This window comes from Enoplosus armatus, chromosome 15 (assembly GCF_043641665.1).
Source record: "Enoplosus armatus isolate fEnoArm2 chromosome 15, fEnoArm2.hap1, whole genome shotgun sequence".
In the NCBI taxonomy this organism is placed as follows: Eukaryota; Metazoa; Chordata; class Actinopteri; order Centrarchiformes; family Enoplosidae; genus Enoplosus; species Enoplosus armatus.
The window spans coordinates 13,685,403-13,703,414 of NC_092194.1; the positions used below are offsets into that span (position 1 = coordinate 13,685,403).

The 18,012-nt window shown below is 42.4% G+C and overlaps 2 protein-coding genes across 2 annotated transcripts; one reads left to right on the top strand and one right to left on the bottom strand.

The window, feature by feature from the left end:
* The first annotated feature begins 24 nt into the window (after positions 1-24).
* ptpn21 (protein tyrosine phosphatase non-receptor type 21) lies at positions 25-14,361 on the top strand. Its single transcript, XM_070919959.1, has 19 exons — positions 25-212; positions 1,618-1,787; positions 2,275-2,372; positions 3,611-3,678; positions 3,777-3,847; positions 4,080-4,167; positions 4,372-4,460; positions 4,999-5,086; positions 5,443-5,522; positions 6,451-6,511; positions 6,682-6,763; positions 6,937-8,201; positions 8,271-8,465; positions 9,056-9,196; positions 10,268-10,486; positions 11,317-11,445; positions 11,537-11,771; positions 11,977-12,137; positions 12,260-14,361. The coding sequence occupies exons 1-19, from the start codon at positions 33-35 to the stop codon at positions 12,386-12,388; spliced, it is 3,549 nt and encodes a 1,182-aa protein (XP_070776060.1). The 5' UTR covers positions 25-32; the 3' UTR covers positions 12,389-14,361.
* An 898-nt stretch (positions 14,362-15,259) lies between these two features.
* On the bottom strand, positions 15,260-17,775 carry fam98b (family with sequence similarity 98 member B). The gene is made up of 8 exons (XM_070920958.1): positions 17,667-17,775; positions 17,300-17,448; positions 17,071-17,199; positions 16,787-16,962; positions 16,138-16,218; positions 15,909-16,025; positions 15,587-15,754; positions 15,260-15,493 (listed from the first exon to the last, which is right to left on the bottom strand). Exons 1-8 carry the CDS (start codon positions 17,702-17,704, stop codon positions 15,260-15,262), a joined length of 1,092 nt encoding a protein of 363 aa, XP_070777059.1. The 5' UTR covers positions 17,705-17,775.
* Positions 17,776-18,012: the final 237 nt, after the last annotated feature.

Consider the following 18,012-nt stretch of genomic DNA (forward strand, 5'->3'; position numbering starts at 1 on the left):
GTGAAGACCTCCCTCTTGAAGAAGTGTGAAACATGCCCTTGCCATTTGGCTTAAAACTCAAAAGGACTCGAAGGTATACTGTTTCAAGCAAGAGCTGTCTTGTCACTCGGATTCAGCTGCTCAATGGAGAGTTTGTTGAGTTTACACTTTCAGTGGAGAGCACTGGGCAGGAATGTTTGGAGGCAGTTGCTCAGAGACTTGAGTTAAGAGAGGTATGTATGTGTTTTCATGCAATACAAGTGCTGATTGTTCTCTCTTATAGACTATTTTTGAGAATCACCACCTCAGCAAGAAAGCTTTTTTTTTGTCATGGTTGTCTTCTTGTCACATTCTTACTTGGAACTGGCAAGCAAGACCACAGAAATTGAGATAACCATTTTGTCATTGTTTACTTATATAATATAATCTCTCATAATATTTGTCCTGCTTATGACATGACTTGGGAATTTGTCAATTACATACTCCACATTTATATGATTATATGTATGTGGCAAACTCATCACACAGATACAAACTATATTATGTCTGTTTTCGAAATTGTAATTCAAACAGAAGTGCCAGCTAGCACATAGCATCAACAAAATGGTCAAGAAAAGTAGTCCTGAGTCTGGATTGAATAATGTACTGAGCTTCATGTCTGCATTTGTTTGGTCACTATGATCACACAGTGACACCACCTGTTAATCATGAACTGAAAGAGATGTAAGCCTGAATGCTGTCATACCCAGTTGCACCTCAAATCAGCAGCAGTGACTGCTGAATGTGCAGGCTATCTGGCATAGGAACTTGCACTATGTGACAGTGTCTGTTATTTTGCTGCATAGTGAAGCAAGGCTTTATTTGTTATTCGTCTGACTCGCAATGCAGAACAGGTCTCCACCCTCATTTAGAGTTTTTCCTATGCAGTGAGTAATGTGGTATTGTTTGTTTTTGATATCACCAGGTTTGTTTGTGCAATGGGGTTCTCTCAGATGTCTTTCTTTGATGGAAAGGTTATGCAGATTGTATGTCACACTTCTCATTGCGATTATGCTACATGGGTTAATAGGTCCTGTGTTTGAAAATCTATGTTAATTCAGCTTCAGTCTGATGTTGGTAAAATGTAATGAGGACCACAATTGTGTTTACGTTGGATTCTAGGCAATTTACTTTTAAACAAATTAGATACCCTAACCTATGTCTTAATTGTTTTTATTCTCTCTGCTTCAGGTCATTATTGTTTCCCATTATTAAAAAAAAACATTTGAATAATGTCTGTCTGGTGTAAAACAGTTTGAGAGTACCTGCAGATCACAATAGGTCTCTTTCAGCTCAATTGTCCTTTGTAAACAGCAATCCTACAGGGGTTTATTTTCTTACCAGTGTTCATTGTGAGATGTTCAGACAGTCACAAGACTGAACAGGGAGTGCCAACAGCCTATAAATCTAGAGACATTTACAATGGTTGAATTTTCAGGTCTACATATGTTTTGAATCTTATGTAGATGATTAGGAGAAGACCTGATTTGTGCACTTAAAATAAGTTACTTAACAGGAGGCATGTGTGATATTGATTGCAAGCAGTCACTTAATATTGTTTAATATGTAATATAAATGCTTGCTTTCTTTGCTTATTAGATAACATACTTCAGCCTGTGGTACTTCAACAAACAGAACCAGCAGAGATGGATTGACTTGGAGAAGCCGCTGAAAAAGCAGCTAGACAAGTATGGGCTGGAGCCCACCGTTTACTTTGGAGTCGTGTTTTACATACCCAGTGTCACCCAACTGCAACAGGAGATCACAAGGTGAATGTCCATCAGTGACTCAAGGTGTCTTGTCGAAGCCCCTAACCTTATTAGCTTAGCGGCAATTTATCTTCAAGAATAGCAGTCGAAACGTTGTACATTTTAGTTAGGAAATTAGTGCAGAGCAGAGTGTAGTGCAACCATGTCAAGTTTTTGTGTCTGTAAATATGCTTTGGCTAGGCTTACATGGCCTACTGGGCAAGAGGTTGATGAAGCAGCTTAGGTGCACAGTTGTAACCCCTGAACCAGATGCCAGTTTATAGTTATGTATTCTTACCTCTCACCATCCATCTCTTTTAATTCCAAGCTGAGAGGTATCAAGTATAAGTGTAAATATGTTTCTTATAATACTGCTGTATTTGTACTGCTGTTTTCCCTCTGTAATGACTTTTAAGCTGTTTCTGCAAACCTGAACAAAGTTTGGCATATTTGGTTGTTGGCTGGTTGTCTATTCTCCACTCTTAAGTAACCCTCTCTTTCTCCACAGATATCAGTATTACCTGCAGCTGAAGAAGGATGTTCTGGAGGGCAGGATCTCATGCTCACTAGAACAAGCTATTCGTTTAGCTAGCCTGGCAGTGCAAGGTAATATGAATGTAAATACTCAAGTACTAGCCATTTGACAGGTCTGGTGTTTCCAATGTCCATAAATCATGATATCAGGCAACACCTGCTTGAAACACTAAACTCCTCCTCACATCTACGAACATTGTTCTGGCAACACTGGAATTATTTTCAATGATTTCTGGACAGGAGGCGTGTGCCAGTTTATTAAGGTTTTTGCCAAACTCTGCCAGTTTGTAAGGGTGTTGGTAAACTGCAATAAGTCTGGTGATTCTCAAACAGTTACCTTTTAATCTCCATCAGAGAATGAAATTTCTTCCCATTCTTCTTCACAGCTAGAAAAATGGGACTTTGTGTTGGATTTTTGCTGTGAACCACTTTTTTTTTTACACCCTGGGGCTTGTTTTTAGTGTCTGCGGCTCACAGTAGTTTGTCTGAAACCTTCAACTGCTTACCCAAAGGTTTAAAAGAACATTTATACACATACACATTTCATGATTCATACAGGGTATGTGTGTGTGTGTGTGTGTGTGTGTGTGTGTGTGTGTGTGTGTGTGTGTGTGTGTGTGTTTCTGTGTGAATGTGAACTCCCCTTGCATGAGCTTTAGCCCTGACACGTCCTCCAACTTTTGCCCAGCCAGAAGAATCTCAAACACTGTTGGCAAAGTTATATCAGGCACTGCAACTTACTGGCATGGGTGTTAGCATAGCAGAGCCGCTGAGATCACTTACTGTTGCAGCCATGTTCAAATGACTGACCAGCATACAGTTTTTACCCTGAAGAAAGGCCCTAAGAAACTTCTTGCAAGTTCCCTTTATTAGTCACTGCTGAAGTTGTCATGCAAACTTGGCATTTGTGCTCTAAATACAGTTGGCTAGTTCCCATTTTGTGTTCCTGGCTAGGATATTTTGGAGTGAAGGGCAGTTGTAGCTTTTGAGCAGTGCTGATGCCTGGGATACCCGACATTGTTGTGAATGTTGCCAGTCGGCAAGCTGAATCTAGTAACAGTTTTGGACCTCTGCGTTGTCAGACACTGAAGCAATTCCCTTTCATAACAAACGGGCCCCTCCTCTGCTAAAATTAGTCTTTCTTGTCATCATAGACTGTGGCTTTCCAAAAGGCATTACACAATTCTGCAATTCTTTTTTGGCTTGTACTGAATTCAGAAATGGACATGTAATAGGGTTTATTCAGCAGTGTCATGTGGAGTATGTCTTTCTGTATTTACTCATTTAGTGTGTCTTTTTTTGGTCCACAGCTGACTTTGGAGACTTCAATCGGTATGATTCCCAGGAGTTCCTCCAGAAGTTTGTGCTGTTCCCTATTGTAAGCAATTTATTTTTCATGGTCAATGTGTGAAAGGAAAAATGTCACAGCTATCTTGTGCTTTTTTCAGTCAATCAATTCTGAATCTGTCTTCGTAGGACTGGATCCAGGATGAGCGGGTGCTGGAAGAGGCCACTCAGAAAGTGGCTCTTCTTTATCAGTCCTTCAGGTGAGCAGGTGTTCAAAGCATCAGCCTGCCTGTTGTGTGTGTATGTGTGTGGATCAACAAACAAACTGCTCTACTCGTTATCTCTGTAACAAATGACTTTTTAAATTGGTTATACCATATGTTTATTCATTGCTTTGCTTGTTTGTGTTCCTGTCTTGTTGTTTAATGTAGGTTCTGTGGGTTATAGTAGTCGTTTTTTTCATGTTTTTGTCACCATCTTTGTCTTTAACAGGGGTTTATCAGCCCCAGAGGCAGAGATGTTATACATGCAGGAGCTGGAGAAAATGGAAGGCTATGGCCAGGAAAGCTACCAAGCCAAGGTAGGTCTAGCCTGCAATCCTCAACAGCCCAAATCTTGAACAAGCATGATGTTTGATTGCTAGAATCTTAACTCAAAAGCTGCATATTATCTCTACTATCGCGCATCTTGATCAAATAACTATTAGGTAAAAAAAAAATGCTCTGCATTCTTTTATGTAAAAGACTGTTCTGAATGTCTTTATCCTCTCCTTTCATTTAAACAGGACAGCACAGGCACAGATGTTTCCCTGGGGTCCTGCCTCGATGGCATCTTTGTCAAGCATAAAAATGGCAGACCACTTCTTTTATTTAGGTAAGTTGAGAAACAAATTGGATAATGTGTGTTTGACTATTACAGCAATGCCTAAAAGTCAAAAATACAATCTACTTCTAAGTATGAAGCACTGAATAAAGGCTTTGTCTGGTAACTTGTGACACTGAGCAGTAATTATATATTATATATTGAGTTTTGTGGCACAGCTCACAGCTATTCTTAGGCAAGGTTGTCTTCTGTAATGTCCCTTAATGCTCTCTAGACCTGAATGTGGCCCAGAGGAAATGAGTCAGGTAGACTGTGCTCGCTGATAAGGATTGTGGGAAGCATTATCTGTCAGTCAAGTGAATAAGTGAACATTCATGACCTTGGCTGAACTGTATCTATCTACATACCATTATGAGTACTAGGTACCTTTTGATTGACTCCCTCATGTGTAAGTTTTTTTTTTATGCATTGTTAAAGCAATGCCACAGTCTCTTTAAGAATGCTATGAGGTTTTGTGACCACCATGACATCATTTGTTTTTTTTTTCCCCCTCTTTTTCTTTGCCACTGTGCTTAAATTGGCTGTGTAGGTGGAATGAAATTAACAACATGAGTCACAACAGGTCCTTCTTTGCCCTGGAACTGGCCAACAGAGAGGAGAGTGTTCAGTTCCAGACCGTGAGTCTCCGCAGCCATTGCACCCTCTCTTCTCTACACATCCCCTGGGACGTTTCAGTCTCTTATTGGATTTAGATTCAGAATTTGTAATTGCCTTTGCCGTGGAGCTTGCCATCAGCTAGTCTTAACAATGCACCTATGTTTGTGTGTGTGTGAGTGGGGATGTAGCGGGGGTTGTTTGTTTGGGTATGTTACCTATGTGCGGGTCATAAAGTCACATACCATTAGCTGAAACTCAATGTAGAAGTATTTGAGGGCAGACACAGGAATGGCTTTGCTTCGAGATAACCGATTAAACACCACCTCTGTACTAATTGTTGCACCATCTAATGATTTTTTTCTCCTCTTTTGTGTAGGAAGATATGGAAACCTCCAAATATGTGTGCCGGATGTGTCTGGCCAGACTCAAGTTTTATAAGATTAACAAGAGTAGCCAGTAAGTGTTTTTTTTTTTTTTAACACGTCTAGTCTAGTTCCTGTCTCTTTGTTCTTTGTCGTCTCGTGCATGCGTCTCCTCTTTGGTGTAGCCTCACTTCTGCCCTCCTCTCTCTTCAGAGAGGAGTGTGACCCCCTGCCTTCTGAGGTCTCCCAGAAGTCCCTTCTCACTCTATCATTTCCTCGCTTTCCAATGCTCTCTCGTACCTCTCTGCCTTCTAATAAGGGGTGAGCAACACAGTCAGCCACCGCCTAGAGTATGCCTATCTGGCAGGTGCCAGCACCCGTCCATTCCTGACTGCCTAGCCAACAAAGCCACAGCAAACAGGCTCCCTGTATCTGAAATGGGTTGTGAAACATGTAGTGATTTTTCATCCAAGTAAAATGAATTTATATATTTGGTTTATTATTTATTTATTGTGGTGTGATTGGACCAGAGAAAGAGCCCAGCCATTTTTGACTTCGGGGTTATTTTAAATCTTTGAATTACAATCTGTTATATATTTTCAGTGTAATTGTATCTGTCTCAAATCTTGGTCTTAGTGGGCCTGTCACTCGGGCTGGATATCAAACCTCAGTACTTGTTGAGTGCTGACTGAAATGTGTCCATAAAAAAGTTAGCACTGAATGCTTGGTCAGACTCTTAGTCTCTTTGATCAAAGTCAATCCAAAATTACAACACATCACACAGCTCGTCTCGATTACACCATGCTTACTGGTGCACTGGAGCTAGAACGTTGCATGGTGTACTGGAGAAGAGTTGAAAGACGTGTTTAAGTTTAATGGACTTGACCTGGTCTGCACCTTGCTGTGTGTTCTCACAGGTTAAATGACAAAAGGACAAAGTAAGGTATTGGAAAAAGTATTACTAGTAGTGCTATTGGGTTAGGTCATCTTTTAGTTTTGACCGACATTTGTTTTCCCACCAGCCAAACCCAGCCCACAGTCGTCAACCCAGTCAGACGGAGATCCTCTACTAGAATATCTCTGGTAATGTCCATGCTCACTCTCCATTTCTGGCTTGCATTACAGCACATGATGTATATTGAAATCATTATCTAGTTGTGTGTGTGACCACAGAGTTATATTTAATTCTTTGCTTTTGGACAGTATTCAGATCATGTGAGCCGTAACTGAATCTCTCTCTCGTTGATTTTCAGCCAAAGCCTCAGGCCTACATGATGCCCCCTCCGCAAATGCACTACAATGGCCATTTCACAGAGCCTTACACATCATCACAAGGTAGCTATTGTATATAGAGTGGCTGGCAGCTAGGAACCTGAAAATGAATGCAAAACACATTACATTACATTATTACAGTTACTACATGATGCTAAGATTTCTTTTGCACTGTGATTGCATGCTACATGTCCTCTTCAGCTAGTTTTTAATGTTGCGGTTTTGCTCTCTGACAGACAACCTGTACATGAACAATCAGAACGGTTATTACTATCACTCCCAGACCAGCCTGGACTGCTCTCCTCTGGAATACAGCAGCGGAGGGCGTTTACGTAACGGCAGTGTGTACAGCGCCCACAGCACAAGCTCTCTAACCAATCCCCAGCACTACCTTCAGCCCTCACCCATGTCCTCCAACCCCTCTATCACTAGTGATATCACCAGGCCGGACTATGTCCCCTCGCATCGCCACAGCGCTCTCATCCCACCTTCCTACCGTGCCACTCCCGATTATGAGACAGTGATGCGTCAAAAGACCCGAGGAGCAGGAGGAGGGATGGTTTTGTCTCAAGAGCACCGGCAGAGCCACTCCATGAGGAACCTGAACATTGGAAACTCGTACGCCTACAGCAGACCAGACCCTCTAGTTTACAGCCAGCCAGAGATCAGAGGGGAGCATGGCGGAGCAGCCCAACACCACCACTATCCCTTCCATCTGGGCTCCAGCTTCCACAGCCCCTCTCCATACCCCTACCCTACAGAGAGGAGGCCCGTAGTGGGGGCGGTCAGTGTCCCGGAGCTCACTAATGTTCAGTTACAGCAGGCACAGGAGTATCCAGCCCCTAACATCATGAGGACACACGTGTACCGACCACCTCCTCCCTACCCATACGCCCATCCTCGGCCTGCTAACAGCACACCTGACCTGTCGCGTCACCTGTACGTCAGCAGTAGCAACCCAGACCTGATCATCACGAGGCGTGTGCATCACTCAGTCCAGACTTTCCAAGAGGACAGCCTGCCTGTTGCCCACTCCTTACAAGAGGTGTCAGAGCCTCTGTTCAGCGGCCCCCCACACAGACACCCATACCATACCCAGAAGCGTAACTCCATTGAGATTGCTGGATTAGCACACAGTCTCGAGGGGATGAGGGTCAAAGAGCGGACTGTGTCTACTTCAGCAGCTGAAACTGCCACGCCCCCTCCTGTCCTGCGTGGCGGTCGCTCTCAGGGCTCTCAGCTCAACGTGTTTTTGGAACGTACCAAGACACAGGACAGGGCAGACATTAAGGAGGACGTACAGTATGGACACAAAAAGTCCCTGTCAGATGCCACCATGCTGGTCCACAGTAGTGGTGAAGAAGAGGAGTTTGAGGACGACAGCGGACGTCACACTCCGCTTTCTCAGGACGCAGTAGCAGCGATTGTTCCCGACCAGCCGTCACAACAGCATCGCAGCTTGACATCTCTCTCCTCGCTGACGCCTCAGCAACAGACTCCCATTGAGCCGCCTCCTGCATATCCCATAGGCTCCTCTCTAGACCCCTCTATAACCAGCTCCTTGTCCTACAAGGTTCACCCCTTGATCCAGGAGGGCGAGCCTCTGTACCTGCTGTCAGATTTACGACAGCCCAGGATTATGCCATCGGTCTCTGAGGGAGACCTGAGTGGCCAGGCCAAGCAGAAGACTAAGAAAGACTTCAAGAAGAGGCCCGTGTCTGACGTGCCTCCGGGGAAGAAAACAGTTGAAGGTTTGCCCCCTCCGGTGAGTCCTGTTCCCAGTCTCCTCCTAAGCTTAGAGCCATCCTGTTGATGGATTTTTTAAACTCACTTCTCTAAAGATTTCTAGACGTGTTGGTCTTTAAATGTTTATGAAAGCAAGATTGGTGATTTAGCAGTTAATTAGATCATGTTTTCGGCATGTTGAGTAGTAATACTTTAATTTATTTCTAACATATAACAACATTTAGTCACACTCCAGCTTTATATTGCTCTGTTCCAAAAAGCAAAAAAGAACTGCTCCCAGTATCTTGTGATAGTGTGTAGTAGACACTTGTTTTTTTCTCAGTAACACAACACGTCTATGCCTCATTTCAAGATCACATGAGCATGCATGTACACAGTAGTAGAGATAGTTTCAGTGGCCAGCTTTGAATGACGCAAACAGTCTCACTTTGACACATGTTGAAAAAATGTGGTTGGACTACCTTGGAAAACCGGACAGGTGACGTTCTCCCTGAAAGCACCCAGCGAGGCTGCGCTGTCCCTCCTCTCTTGTATTCCTACTCCCTCTCTGAGAGGCTTGCACACAAACGTCCTCACTTTTCCTCTGTCTCTACTCTGTTGTCATACCAGGGCATGAAGAAAGGAGCTAGGTCAGAGGTGAAGAAGATGGGCCCTCTGAAGGTGGCCCATCTCAATGGCCTGTCAGTGTCCAGACAGCCAATGCACGACGAGATCAAGGATGAGCCTGAAAGAGCCTCTAATGATGAGAGGGTAGGACAGTTCATAGTTTTTCATTATATGGGTGACTTGCTCCTTGAAAAATTTGTTTGTAAAGCAAAATCAAATGTAATGTGTAGTTAGGTAATGGAAACGTATGAGACTTGTTACATGTTGCTCATGTATTGTTAATGACTTCATTAAGAGCTTTGCTATGGCCAGAAAAAAAGCTCATTACCAGGAGCTGCTGGTTGTGCTGGTATTAGTAACCTCCTGGTAGCTGAGGCCTTGTTTTGAAGGATATATGAAGGAGAACGTAGTCAATGTTCTCTTTCCCGACACACAGCTGAACTGGTCAGCCTTGTTAATCTTGATGCTTTGACAGTGAAGGTAAATTCCAGACACTTCCAACATTAATTAGCTCTCCAGCTAATCAAGTTGTCACCGTTAATAGTGTCATCTGTAAGCACGGTGGATTCCCAGATGTGTCATACACACAGGAATCGTCAACCAAAGATGTTATTGTTCAGTAAGTGTTAATTTCTACACATGGCAGTTGTGGCAGTCGTCCTTGATTATTTATTTTACAAAACTATCTCCGTTTGTCAACCGTCTATTCATCATCCACAAAATTCCTCTACTGCAGACACAATTTTGGTGTTTTGACAGTTTCAAAAATTAATTGTAATTAATTTAAAATGATTTTCACCCACATTTTATGTCCTTGTGCATCCAAAATTTGGTGTATCTTGTTTCAATCACCACAGTTTAAAGTAAATGATCCTCTTATGGCAAGCACAACTCAAAATATTTCTACAGTAATAGAAAGTAAAACTACAGTAATAGAAAGAGAAAGGTGCTTTTGTGCTGCGAATGTATTTTATAATCCACGTTTCTCTGGGATTTTTATATCAGATTTCTTTTAACATCTGATTTTCATCTGTTTGTTAATAATCTAAATGTTCTCATTCATTTGTTTGTCATATCACTGATGATTACATTTTGACCACAGACCAGAGAATGATTGGCCCAAGAAAGACAAAATGAGGTCAACATTATGACTCTATATGACTTCATTATCCATGGCAGTGATGTGTTAACTTAGACCTTGTTTGTGTGTGTTAGTGTAAACTGCTGGAGCAGCACATGGAGAGGGGAGAGTTGTTAAAGGAGTACGAGAGTATCCCAAAGCGTCGACCATCAGGGGAATGCACCATCGCCCAGCTGCCAGAGAGTGGAGACAAAAACCGCTTCCAAGACGTGCTGCCTTACGATGACACCCGTGTGGAGCTGATTCCCACTAAAGAGAACAACACAGGCTACATCAACGCATCACATATTAGAGTAAGTTGCGCAGAGATGTATCACGACACGACAATTTTCTTACTTTTACCACAGAGTGGAGCGTCACAAATGTTATTACAGCCTGGACTGAATACCCTACAGTCCCTATAATACAAACGTATGGACACATAGTGGCACTCTATAAAGTTCCCTTGGTGATAAACCAGGTGTTTTGGCACATTTTTTTACCACCATATACTGTAGTTTTCCTATAGACTTGGTGAATTTACAGTGACTTTCTTAAATTAAGGGATTTTTATCTCTTAGAGGAAGGAAAATGTTGTATATACAGACTTGTTTCTCTGCTGCAGCAGTTCATATCTGGCCTCTTCTTTACCACTTTAGAACAACCAAATATTTTTGAGTTAGCACAGAGTTTGACATGCAACAAAATACCGCCAGTGCTTGACATGACATTTTCTCCACAACAGTGGAAGCAGTTAGACAAAAGAATGGCCTGCTTCAAATTCAGTACTTTTAAAGGGGTACTTTCATAAAGATGGCAGACTTGTGAGAGACAGATTAAAGCAAATATTGAAGAAGAAATAAATGAGTTAGAAATAGTTACAGTTAAGTTCCCGAGTTGATGTTGTGCATTATGGGAATTAGTGTCTTTTGTTAACACTAAACTCTCTAAATTCTCATGTCTCTAGAGCTCATGTCCAGCTCCTCAGAAGACATCAGTCAGCTGTTTACTGAGCAGTCACACATAGAATTATTCTGCTCTGCTCACAAGGATTTCCATTTTCTGCTGCTCTGGCTCTCAGTGTTTAGAAGAATTTCTGATGAATCCTATGATGACTTTAACACGACTCTCCTGGTCTCCTTAGATAACAGTAGGTGGACAGGAGTGGAGCTACATTGGCACGCAGGGTCCCCTGACGAACACGTGTCAGGACTTCTGGCAGATGGTGTGGGAACAGGGTGTCTCAATCATCGCCATGGTTACTGCTGAAGAGGTGTGTTGATTTCTTATTTACAGCTCCACATTTTTTATTCCTCACCGTCGCTACCTGAACTGACCTTTTGTATGTCCTCTGCTTCCTCCAGGAGAGCGGCAGAGAAAAGAGCTTCCGGTATTGGCCCCGACTCGGCTCACGACACAACACAGTGACGTACGGTCGCTTCAAGATCACAACGCGGTTCCGCACAGAGTCCGGCTGCTACGCCACCACGGGGCTAAAGATCAAACACCTCCTGACTGGCCAAGAGAGGACTGTCTGGCACCTGCAGTACACAGACTGGCCTGACCACGGCTGTCCTGAGGACTTCAAAGGCTTCCTCAGTGAGTGGGATCAGTATCAGTTCACCCTCTTATGGTCTTCATGCTCTTATGATCAGATACTTGATGCCATGACACTAGATCAGTTTTGTAGGAAATAAAGACAGCTGGTGAAGATGATCTCGTAGAAGCCTGGAAAAGAAAATTTAAGTTTCCAAAACTCTGTATTCATTTATTGTATTCCTAATGAAATCTTGTCTTTTTCTAGCCTACCTGGAGGAGATCCAGTCTGTGAGGAGACACACAAACAGCATCAGTGACCCAAAGAACACCAACCTACCTGTTCTGGTCCACTGCAGTGCTGGAGTGGGACGGACTGGAGTGGTCATCCTGTCAGAGATCATGATAGCCTGCCTAGAACACAATGAGGTGAGTTCCCCACTTTCACAAAATACAGCCTGTGTCGTACAGCTGTTACCACGTTATGACCACATGTGGTGTATATTTCCTTGGTTGCAGCCTCTCTCACACTAAACGTCCGTCTGTTTCAGATGCTGGATGTCCCAAAATTCCTGTTCAAGTTGCGTGCTCAGAGAATGATGATGGTTCAGACCTTGTCTCAGTACACCTTCATCTACAAGGTCCTCATCCAGTACCTCCGCAACTCCCGGCTCATATGAGCACAAGTGTCTGTCCGCCCCAACATATAGTCCTCAGAGATGATTGTGGGATGGAGTTTGCTCCAGGTTTATAGCAAACTGCACCGTGAAGATGCAGATTTATGTACCGGTTCACTGTAGCGGTCAGTATTTGGTGGTGTTGAATCAGGTAAGGCTGCAGGAATGATGAAGCGATACCACATGAAGGAGCATAAAGACTTATGACCTGCCTCTAAACAGTATTATATATATATATTATTTTTTACATACATTATTGCTTAATGATGCCCAGCACTTTTACAGTACTTTGTACATAATGAACCAATGTTAAGCTGAATTAAAAAGTCTCTAATATAGATGTGTATCAAAAACGGTTGTATTCTCATTTGACTAAGGTCATGTTTTAAATGAATATGTTTTGGATTGCCGCTTGGTAACTATTGGTTCTGATAATGAAAGACTTTTCTACAGTAATGAAGACAGAGTGGATAAAGCTCAGAGTTCAGATGGACTTTAGCTTTTGTCATGTGGCCTCTGGTGGTACAGACATGTTTGTCCCTGCATTTAACTTAATGAGAATATGTAGATTTACATTTAACAGAATGATAACAATGTATAGCCCCTGATTCGGCTGTGCTAGTTAGTATGGGAAATCTATCCAAACAAAGTACATCACGAAGAGGACGAAACGATGGATTGGTCTTTGTAAAACACTGGATTGATGGGAAGTAGAAATGCGTTTAGTTGACGAGCGAAGAAAAAGAAAGACAGTGCAGGTTTTTGGGGTTGAGAGTAAAACTGGAAAATTAGTTTTATACTGTTCATTTTCCTCCCTTTTTGTATCATGAGAACTCTTGAGTGCTGGATTTGAGCATCATCAATATGCTTCAAAATATTTTGTCAAGACAAAGTGCCTAAATATCTGCATTGTAAAGCTGAAAGGGCTGTGTATTCTTGCATAATATGAAGGAAATTTGGAAGTTTTGTCATTTGCTGTCATTTAATGCTTGTTTGATTGCAGTGATATGTTTTATTAATGCCAGTTGATATATTTAAGAAACGCCCCGGCATGAAGCACAAGGACTGCAAACAATAATGATGGTGATAATTCTTGAATTTGACTTCGATCCTTTAAGTTGTGACAGTTGGGCCTTAGTTTCATTGTTTAGTGTGTATATATAAATTGGGGCGATGAGGCTGTTTGTCAGTATTCAGATGTAACTGAGTGCTGTGCAGCGTGTTGGCTGTAGCCCGAGGGACAGCTCTAGTTACAGTATTCTGCCTGCCACGCTTGTTTTCACTCCAGTGAGAAATGTCCCTCTGCAGAGACACTTCCTGCTGTTACAAATGGCTTCCTCACTAGTAAACAATTGCACATTTGTGTAAAAGGAGCCGTTTCCTGCTGCAGCTATAGGTAGTATTAAGAGCTCAAATATGAAGTGCACCTGTATAGAAACAGAGCTTACAGGCATGGAAAAGTTTACATGAAGTGAAATATCTTTTTAATGATGTTAATTAGAAATCGTTTGCCTATATTATCAATTCAAGGCGCCAACTTAATTTATAATGTGGCCAAAGTGAAGTGATTGTTAGTCCCTCATTTGTCTTACCCTGATGTTTTTGTTGTTGGTGTCAGACGCTTGGGCAGTGATCTTAACTGGAGAAAAATACGTCTTAACTGATGTTGAGATGCGTTTTAACTGGATCTTTTTAAAACCCATATGAATTTGCTTCAGATTGTGTTTTTTGGTTTTAATATACTGATTGAGTCTTAGTGTGGAGACTGAAAAGAGTGATTTTTGTGGCCAAGGTGCAACTGTTTTGTCCATGTACAGGTATGTTGTTCATAATGTACACAATGTAAAATTCTGCTTTAATGAATATTGGTTATTGTACAAACTATGTATAAACTGTATCTATTGAACACAAAATGGTATGCCATTGGAAAAAAAACAAGTGTAGAAAATCTTTTCAGCCAAGAATAAATATTTGGAAATAAACCATTTTTTCTCTTTTCTATTCAATTCTAAATCACCTGCTGTGTTCCTCAGATTACATCAGTCTATCACGCCACCTTGTGGTAGGATTTTGCCAGTGGCGCTCCATGTCTGTATCTTACTTACAACAACATAAGAGAGTTTACATTATTAGAAAAGATCTTTATTGGATAAATTCAGAGGTGAAAACAGATCACAGTCGTCATAGCTGGTACAGAATCTTCAAGAAAAGGAGGTGAGAGCTGATGTGTTTCAGTCCAAGTGTCTTGTTCTTGAGAGGGAGGCAGAGGATCACACAATATCCTGTGTTTTAGTCCGCCCTTCTTACAGTGTCCTCAGCTTGTTCTCCAACAGGCAGCAGTGGTCTCAGTCATCAGGGTGCAAACTGACAGCCCGGGAAAGATTGCATGTCCACAGGTTTTACGGACATCATCTTCAACGTCCTTCACTCTAGCCTTAAAGTTCTCTTACATAAGCTTAAAAGCAAAAGGTTTAGAGTAAAGAGGAACAGGTATGTAGTGTCTTTGTCGCTCTTTTCAGTGTTCATTTTCCTCTAGTACATGAACCTAGTCGCATGAACGCAAGCTGTGTCCTAGTAAGTAATATGGGTTTGGGACACAGTTACAGTATCATGTCTCTGCATGTTAAATCATTTGATCTTGTCATTTGGTTTTGGACAAAAAAGTACTCGTAATGATGTTACAGTAATACTGGTGTTTTCATCTCAAAAACACAGAATATTTAAAAAAGCTAAATGAAACACTAATGAAAGTAAAAATAGGAGCATCAGATAAAAGGGTTTTCTTGCTCATCAGAAAACAGAATTGAGTTCATGTGAAACACGACGTCTGGATCACTTAAAGAAAACTCCAACACGAGAGAATATCCATACAAATTAATACTGGTACCGTCCTCTTTTTCCTCCATAACTTCCATGTCCTCCTTGATTCCATCCACCTCTCCAACCTCCTCCTCCCCAGCCACCTCCTCCTCTTCCACCACCACCACGGCCTCCCCAGCCACCACCTCCTCCGCCATCTTGTCTTTTTTGCCAGGGCGGCATCTCAGGAGTCGGGGCTTGTATCTCTGAGGGACGGCCTCCTCTGTCCGGGACTCTCCCCATCAGGATCTGTGGATAAGCGAGAAGACGAGATGTTTGTGTCAGAGGAAGACATCAGATTGAAGGCAAACGCCTGAGGAACACGGAAAGGTTCTTCTTTACCTTGTTGACAGCACAACTTGTGTTCTCCCTGCTGGAGCCACTGCTGGTCTTCACCACGTTGCAGATGTCTTCTCTGGCAGCCAGCAGCTCGGCCATGTCCACTGTGGACTGGGGCCTCAGAGAGTGTCTCCTGGGCTGGTAGGCCCTCGCCATGCTGTCCACCTTTACCTAACAAACCACAGGCACACATATGATAAAATCAGCCTCTAATAAAAATAGGGCAAAAGAAGATTCCTAGAAAAATTATAGTAATTTCCATCAGTTTAGATTCCCCTGTCATGGAGAAAGAGGTCACGTTTAATGAGTTACTATATGAACGTGCCTTGGCTCTGTCTGACCACCCAAACGACTGAACTGTGACGTCCAGCCGCTTGATCAGCATCCTGCGCCGACACTCGTACTCTGAACACAGAACTGTGTTTATGCTGTGCAACTTCTCCTGCAGAGATATAAAAAGACAAAATGAGGTCAATTCAAATAAACTGTTACTATTCAGATGCAATAGTTCATATCATTTATGTATGGTGTATTTCAGATGCTCATCTACTTACCCATTGTTCACTGGAGAGAGGTTTCTTTAGCACCGGGTTTCCAATTGAGCCATTTGGAAGCTCTTTAAGGAGTTCATCAACCTGCAGTGATGCACAGGGTTTAATGCATTAGCACAATACAAAAGACGGAAAAATATTCATACAGTATGCTTGTAATTAATAGAAACAGGGCGGACCAAAGAAGGCCAAAAAACACGCTAACTACAATACATGCAAGCAGCATGCAAAGTACGTACTACACTGAATTCTATTGTAATTACAATACAAACAATGTCTTCATTAATTATTTTACTTCATCTATAAACATTTTATTACAATTGTTAAAATCAGTACAAAACAATGAAGCAGTCATATCTAAAATGGCACAATACAACGCATGAACAGGTGCAATTCAATGTATAACTGTATAAGTCAAGTGTACTGGTTATTTAATTGTCGATTGTATTGTGAAGGACAGAATCAAAAAGGAAGGTCCCCCAAGCTTTAAGAAACCTCAAAGCCTCAAACACTGCGAGTTAGCCTTGAGTTATGAAAGTAAAGCAAAAAGACTATTAGTAAAAAAAATGTTATCCTCTATTATCACAACAAAGATTCTCACAGGATCATTTTGAAGTCCTTAATATGAATGTACTGTATTTAATAGTCCCACCTTGTCTTGGACTTGAGAGAAAACCCCTGCTGCGTCCTGTCCTCTGGGCTCTGGTAGGTTCAGTGTTTCACGGATTGCCAGGAGCTCCTGATCCGCAGAACTCTCTTCTTGTTGTTTGTCAGAGGCTGGTCTGCTCCTCACAATCTGAGCCGCCTGGAGCTCGGAGCTTAGAAACACTTCACAAGAGACACAAAAATACTGAAGACATCCTTAAGTTCAGAACTGACCACACAGAGAGCTTGGGTCACAATGATTGGAATAAAGGAGCACGACTGACGACATACAGACAAACTTGAGGTGATCTTTTGCACTTCGCACTCTGCCCTTGAGAATCCCTGAAACGACTTCTTCATAAGGACAGTGCAGCTCCTTCAGCAAACCACTCACCTCCACCTGGAGGCTGTCTATGTCGCCTGGAGAGGAGGACAGGGAGAAACACAGGTCCAGTGTGAGAGAAAAATACGTTTCTACAGTTTAGAGCGACAGAACCAAGTGTGAATAGATGTGGCTCACCCGGACCGGAAGTAACGCTCTCCTCCAGATCACACAGCGGCTTTAACCTGGATGCCAGCCACCTGCAGAGGTCCACATAGTCAGGAGAGGACAGGCCTCCCTCAGCGGCTGCGAGCAGCACCTTCTCCTCCAGCAGAGGGCCGTCATAGCTGAGCACCGTTAACGTCACATTAGCAGAGAGGAGTCACATTAGCACCAGACCACCCAGATGTTAGAGAGACGTATCATTTTAACAAGTTACTTTACGACAAGCTGCAACAGCCACTCTTGATTATAGACACAGAATGAGGACATGACTGACTGTGAAGCTACCTATACATGCAGAGCTAAACAAGTACCGCAGGATGCTAACAGTGAATTAGCTTACCCAAGCTGCTCTAACGAGTCCAAAATGTCACACTCCATGGCTGAATCCGCGAGTGTTTTTACATGCGTTAGTCTACATAAAACATGACGACGTTACAGGTACAACAATGTCAGCGTACACCGTTTCTGCACCCATTCATTTCTGCGATGCTGCTCTATCATGCCTCCTTGCTTGTTCCGGTTACGCACGTGAGTCGGAGTGAAACGTGTGACTCCCAACCTATGGTTCCGCTGCAATGGTTCCGCTTCTGTATTCGATAAATGAGTAAATATACCGCAGTTAAACTGACATTTAAAAGCCCGAATTTTAGCAATAAAATGTGTTTCAGAAGTTTCAAAAGTTAAAG

Bases quoted from the DNA above. Each gene is read 5' to 3' on its own strand.
- fam98b (XM_070920958.1), bottom strand. From the start codon at position 17,704: ATGGAGTGTGACATTTTGGACTCGTTAGAGCAGCTTGG. The intron at 16,963-17,070 runs GTATGTCGTCAG...TCTCTTGTGAAG, and splicing joins AGATCACCTCAAGTTTGTCT to TGTTTCTAAGCTCCGAGCTC. The intron at 15,755-15,908 runs GCACGTTCATAT...GTGGTTTGTTAG, and splicing joins GGTGGTCAGACAGAGCCAAG to GTAAAGGTGGACAGCATGGC.
- ptpn21 (XM_070919959.1), top strand. From the start codon at position 33: ATGCCCTTGCCATTTGGCTTAAAACTCAAAAGGACTCGAAGGTATACT. The intron at 1,788-2,274 runs GTGAATGTCCAT...CTTTCTCCACAG, and splicing joins CTGCAACAGGAGATCACAAG to ATATCAGTATTACCTGCAGC. The intron at 6,764-6,936 runs GTAGCTATTGTA...GCTCTCTGACAG, and splicing joins GCCTTACACATCATCACAAG to ACAACCTGTACATGAACAAT.